This window comes from Nicotiana sylvestris, chromosome 9, assembly GCF_000393655.2.
Source record: "Nicotiana sylvestris chromosome 9, ASM39365v2, whole genome shotgun sequence".
Lineage (NCBI taxonomy): Eukaryota > Viridiplantae > Streptophyta > Magnoliopsida > Solanales > Solanaceae > Nicotiana > Nicotiana sylvestris.
This window is the reverse complement of record NC_091065.1, coordinates 172,933,039-172,939,475: the sequence shown is the minus strand read 5'-3', so window position 1 is coordinate 172,939,475 and position 6,437 is coordinate 172,933,039. Positions and strand designations below refer to the sequence as shown.

General features: G+C 35.3%; 1 protein-coding gene across 1 annotated transcript; it reads left to right on the top strand.

Annotated features, from left to right (window-relative positions):
* Nucleotides 1-225: 225 nt before the first annotated feature.
* Nucleotides 226-3,001, top strand: LOC104242557 (SWR1 complex subunit 6). Its single transcript, XM_009797633.2, has 4 exons — nucleotides 226-585; nucleotides 689-791; nucleotides 2,449-2,552; nucleotides 2,639-3,001. Exons 1-4 carry the CDS (start codon nucleotides 481-483, stop codon nucleotides 2,840-2,842), a joined length of 516 nt encoding a protein of 171 aa, XP_009795935.1. The 5' UTR covers nucleotides 226-480; the 3' UTR covers nucleotides 2,843-3,001.
* The last annotated feature ends 3,436 nt before the right edge of the window (nucleotides 3,002-6,437 follow it).

Below are 6,437 nucleotides of genomic sequence, written 5' to 3'. Positions count from 1 at the left end.
GAAAATTATTTCTTTAATTCATATAGGAAAAAAAACTTTCTAGACAGTTTCCTGCCTCTAAATTTAATTGGTAAATCCTTGTTCAAAGAACTGTAAAGTTGAAAATATTGAAAGCTCTTATGAGCAATATAACAAAGTTAGTGGACAGATATACCATTTTTCATAGTTTAGGGTCTTACGTGATTTCCTGAAAACTTCAGGGTTCAACAGAATTCAATACCAGATGCGTTTGCCTCCGTTCGGAAAATCAAGCTGTGAAGCTGTTTGTTTCTTTCGGAAATCGAAGTCTTCTTAAGCCCTAATTCTCCCGCCGGCCGGTCACTCGTCGCGTTTTCACTTTCCTCTCCGGCTACTTCTCTAAGATTAGAAATAAGTCGGAATCTCTTTTTGCTTATTCCAATCAGGAAAGTGAAGAAAAATTCGAAAGTACTAACGAGAGTAAAAAATCATTTTCGTAATTTTGAATCTGACTTTGAAGCAATGGATGAAGAATTGTCAAATTCAGCGAGGCGAATGTCCATGCGAACTCGTAAGGTTGCTCCAAAAATGGCTGCTGCTCTAGCAAGTTCTGATAATAGAACTCAGGTCTGCTAATTACACTTATTTAAGTTTTGAATTCATCAATTTGGGAATCCTGCTTGTTTTGAATAAATCTATGGTTTTTAATAATCAATTTATTCATTTTTAGGCTATGCTGGCGCGTCTTGATGCATTGGAAAGTGATAATGCAGTAGTGGAACAACAACCACTTGATGATGATGATGAAGCTTCTCTTGACGATGAGGATCAAGGTATTTTTTTTTTTGCTTGCACAAATTTTAGCTTGTGTGGAGTTGAATTTCTTGGTTTAGTTATGTTGCATTTATTCTCTCTATTGTGTTATGCCAACTGCGCATACCAGAGTTTCCCGTAACATAGTTGCTCCCACTTTTGTTAAAGGCAGGGGCGGATCCAGTGTACACGGTACGAGTTCGGCTGACCCTAGTAACTTTGGTCCAAATCTTGTATTACTCTTAAGAAATCCATTGAATGTGTACAGATTCTTAATTTAGAAGCCAGTAACTTAGATAAAGGAAGAGTATTGTTGTTAGTAGTGGCGGAGCTCGGAATTTTAATAAGGAGATTCAAAAAATTCAAACTTGTGACTTAAAACAACTTATGAATTACATTTGCCACTACAAGGGGATTCAACTGTAAGTATATAAAAAATTGTTTTTACCCTATTTGGGCAGTACGATTTTCCAATGAAGTGGGTTCAATTGAACCCATTCTTTGTCTGTGGCCTCGCCACTGATTGTGGTAGGTTAGCTGTTGGAATAAAAATAGTCTAGGTATGACGAGTTCCTCTTAATACTGAATTCGTTGGTCGGGACGTGCTCATTTAGGCACGTGGCACGTGTTACATCTACTAATATGGTTTGGATATGGCTGATTTGATATGGATTATTCATATAGTTGACCCCGCTAGTTTATAGTTGAGGCATAGTTTTGATTGGTTCCTTCTGTTCTTCCAATTCCTTCCACTTAAACATACTCTACGCGATTGTAAGACTGTGAGAATAGAAACTTTTGTCATTTATGCAAGCATTATATATCATGAATAGTTGATAAGAATATAAATCTTTCTTTATTGTTGACAAGAAGATATATCTTTTACAACTCTCTTTATAAAGTCTCACATTTATAGGATTTAGTTGTTTCGTGTTGCTCAATAAGGGGTGGTAAGAAGAACTATGGACTTGTACAGTGTGGATTTGTTTATTGTACATTCACAGGCTTTAGTCGATTCATATTCTCAGTAAGGAGTGCTTCCACAATTTGTTCACATTCGCACTAGGTCCTATAATTCGCTTCCTGTAGCGTTTTGATTGAAGATCAGCCTGCATCACTACCCATATAAGTGAGAGGATGAAAAAAAAAAAATTGTTGTAAGGATGTTACTTCTACATTGTCTGTGGGCTTAGTAGTTACCCAGAGAAAAAAAGAGAAGGAAATGGTTCGTGGGATGTGATTCTTTTCTTGTGTCTGTGGGGTTAGTTATCCACCCAGAAAACTATTACTATTCGGCTCTTTACAAAAGTAAATGGCCACTGGACCATGGGATGGAACAAGAATAAAATAAAAAAAATATAATTAGCTATTAGATGGGTGATTTCCCCCTTTCCATTGAAATAGAGACCTTCATTTTTCAGGATCTCTTTCTTAGGTTATGTTCAGAAAGATATAGCCCACAATTGAGGGTACAGTAACATTAGTTTCATCTTAATCATTTTTATCTTGTCATCCTTGTCTTCTTTATCTTTTCCATATACTTCTTGTGTAAACCTTCTCTTCCAGTCTTAAGATGAGGATTTGTATTGTTCTATTCCTTTCTTCTCTAATTTCCTATCATGGCCTTTTCTGACTCTGACTTTAATTTTTTTTTAAAAAAAAAAAATACTGTTCCAGTATTTCACAAGAAGTACCCGAAAGGCACAAAACGGAAAACACGCCAAGCTAAGGCACTTGAGCATAAGAGAGCCCCCAAAACATTCCTTGAGCTCTTGCATGAGGTATAGATTTCCAGGGCTAGTAGATGCTTTCTTTCTCAGCTTCAGTGACATAGATTAACCTCTCAACGTGTTACTTATGAAAATAGGCAAACCTGGAGTCCTTGCCACCCCATGTGCCAACCTATTTAAGAGCAGCAGTGGGACCACCAAGTTCCATCTCTCGCCGTCATTTCTGCACGGTTTGTGGTTTCTCCGCGAACTATACATGTGTGCAATGTGGAATGCGCTTCTGCTCAATCAAATGTCAGACCATCCACAAAGATACTCGGTGCTTGAAATTTGTTGCTTGATTAGTGAGAACTTGAAACCTAAATGAATTGGACGGACATCCTTGTAAGCTCAATTCTGATGTCTTGTAGAATTTGTTAGTTTCATGTTTATATAGCTTATGTATATATTCAAGTACTCTGACTAATCTGACTTAATGGACTTTGTCCTTTTTCTCCCGAGCACCATTGCTTGATATCCAAGCTCCTCTGTCATATGTTAGTTTGATTTGTTATAGAGCCTGAAATTGGATTATTAATTCACTCACCCTTCAGCAAATCAATTCAGGAATTCTTTTTTCCAGCTTTTAATAGATGATATCACTGCCCAGAACTACAGATTCTTCACTTAAGATGCCATCTTAAGTAACTCATCAGAAAACTAATTATGTTACCTTAATATCTAGCTCTGGCCATCATTCTCCTTGATGAGTAAGTGAAAATCTGGCCATTGTTTTCAGCGTAATATGTGATCAGCTACAAATATCAAGAGTTCAAAGAAAAACAACAAGAAAAAACCCAATGAAATTCCACACGTGGGGTCTCGGGAGGGTAATGTGTACGCAGACCTTACCCTACCTTGTGAAGAAAGAGAGACTGTTTTCGATAGACACTCGGCTCAAGAACAGTGAAAAGGACACAATAAACAAACAATAACAATGGCAAGGAAATAAGACAATGGAAGCAAATGGCAAAGCGTGTAGTAACAAATATCTAGGAATATGAAGCTATAAGAGAAGTGTGAAAACTACCGGTAATAATGACACATCGTGAAACAACAAAGAACGAGGAATAGGAGAATACAAGACTAGTACTAATACTACTAGTACGACTAGAAGAGACTCTCAACTACCTGTAACCAAAAACTTGTTGTATTGGCATTGGGCAGTGAAAGCTCCAAATTCGTGCGCAACTCAATCTAAGCAGAGTATGCCACTGCAAACCGTCAAGCTTGTCAAAGAGCTCTCTTTTGCTGTGAGCTTCATAAATTTTGTTTTTTCTGTTCTTAAAAAAGTGTGTTTAGTTAGTTACCTGCTGTGTTAATTTGCTTTCCCCATATGTTTTTCACTTCTCATGCTCTTTGATAGTCAGATACTCCATTATGTCCATGGGAAATGGAGATGGATGAGTGTCCCTCGTGATAGACTAGCCAGTTTTCGGACTGATAATTGAAAAATCGTCAGCGTTTGCAAAGTCGTTGAAAAATAGCCACTATTTTGCTGCAACACGCAAAGTTCCAGCATAATGTACTGGAGATTGGTGTACCTGTGTATGAACTTCAAACATATTATGTTGAAACTCCAGCACACGTAAAATTCTAGCATAATATACTGGAGTTTGGAACATGTGTACGAACTTTCAGCATATTATGTTGAACCACTGGAATTCCAGTATATTATGCTGGAACTCTAGTATATTATGTTCGGACTCTAGTATATTATGCTGGAAGTTCACACGTAAAAAATTCGAACTCCAGTATATTATGCTGGAATATTTTTCGGATTTTAAATAGTGTTTTCGTTCAGATTTATCTTTACATTAAAAGTGGCTAAATTTCAAGTACTTTTAATGCTATTTTTCAATTACCACTTGTAAACGTGAGTATTTTTTAATTTCACTCTTATCCCTCTGATCATAATACCTTTTAGTCGTTGTTTTCTTGCTTGTCCTATGGATCAAAGACATGGGTAGTGTTAAAAATCATGGCAAACTATGAATTTCGCAATATTGTCTTTGCCCTTTTTAACCAGAGGCGGATGCAACCTCGCAGTAGCATCGGTGTTTTCTAAACCCAATTTTTTTAACATAGTATAAATTAATGTATAAAATTCACTTAGATTGAAATAAATAGTAGGTCAGAATTCAAAACTTTAAAAATATAATATGTTCAATGCTAAGAACATTAAATGTTGAATTCATAAAGTTTAAATTCTGAGTCTGCCTCGGCTTCCGACCCTTTTCAAATAACCAGTGTCTTTGTTATTTGAGTCTTCAACTAATCACCAGTTGAAAAAGATTTTAGTATATGCAATCCCTTCATCTCAATCAGTCTGCACTTTATTTATAGAGTTTAGCTTTTACATATTGATTGTATAAAATAATTTTACTACTATCAGATAAATTATTATCCTGTGATAAGTGAGATTAATAATCTGAAAAATAAGAACATGTTAAAATACAGCAATACTGTAAAAATCTTTTATATTCCCAATAAAACTTAAATCTTATTTATATTACACATAATTTCGATACTAGAAAACCTCTACATGTCTACAACTATTCTGCTTCTACTTCTTTTTCCCTAATCTTGTCTGTTTTCTTTTTAACTGAAAAAAAAAAAAGAAAAAAAAAGAAGAAGTATTGGCTCATTATATGGATGACACTATCGCAACTTCCCCAAACTCTAAAAAATTGGCGGATTTTGGGCTGTTGGCTCACATGCAAAAATCCAGTGGGTCATTGGACGGACCACTGCCTCAGAAAAAGGTCCCATTGGATAGGGCAAACTCAACAACAACACAACATATGTAGTATATTCTCACGGTGTGGAGTCTGGGAAAGATAGTGCATACGCGGTCTTTATATTTTACCTTGTGTAAATAGAGAGACTGTTTCCGATAGACCCTAGGCTCAGGAACAGAAAAGGGAGCAATAAACAAATAATAACAACAACAATGTAATATGAATAGCAGAACTAATTAATAGATAGCGGAAATAACAACACAATTCATAATCTCACACTAGTTTTGCATATATACTAGGATTCATTATCCTGAGCTCTGGCTCTCTGCGGGGTATGTTTGCTGAGGGGAAATACTTTTGCATGAACAATATACTAGGCGACGCTAAGCTTTTAGGAATTGTGTACAGACTACAGTGTGAGTTAAATTTATACACAAGATTGATTCAATCAAAATTTTCTTTATATGTATAGACATTAACTTATCAATAAATGTTTTCTAACTAATATACCAAGAGAAACTTTACGGCTTTTGTAACATGGAGAGAAGGTGAAAAAATGAATCTAGAAGCATATATTGTTTTTAAAATCACTCATAAAGTTAAGCTCCTCACTCAAACTTCTATGTCGCAATTATCTAGGAAATAGTTTGTTCGTGACTTGCATATTTTGGAAGGAGTCGTTGTTATCTTTCTATATTCGTGAAAAAATAATTATGAAACTTAAACATAAACACAAATGCAGAAGCAGAAAAATAAATTCGAGCCACCAGTTATACAATGTATCCTTAAGGAACTTAATTCTCTCTTAATATTCGAAGTTTTAAATTATTTGTTCCCAGAATAGAACGGATTAACCTCACTAGTATAGCAATGCCTTAAACACCAGTGTTCAGCTAGCACAAATAGCGACAACAAATTACATTTACTTCTTTTTGTTAGAAAATAATGCAGAAAGAAAGGAAAATAATTCAGAATTTTCGTAGAAAAACTAAGGGAATGACCATGTATTTATAGCCAAAAGATTGCATTCAACGAAGAGGTGCAAATCAGAAGTTGCAAATTTTCAAGTGGCCCTTAACGAAAACTACTATTTTCGAAAACCAACTATTAACGGAAAAAACAAAAAAAAAATGACTCTTACGAAACCGAACAGAAA

Bases quoted from the DNA above. Each gene is read 5' to 3' on its own strand.
- LOC104242557 (XM_009797633.2), top strand. From the start codon at position 481: ATGGATGAAGAATTGTCAAATTCAGCGAGGCGAATGTCCATGCGAACT. The intron at 586-688 runs GTCTGCTAATTA...ATTCATTTTTAG, and splicing joins GTTCTGATAATAGAACTCAG to GCTATGCTGGCGCGTCTTGA. The intron at 2,553-2,638 runs GTATAGATTTCC...TTATGAAAATAG, and splicing joins TCCTTGAGCTCTTGCATGAG to GCAAACCTGGAGTCCTTGCC.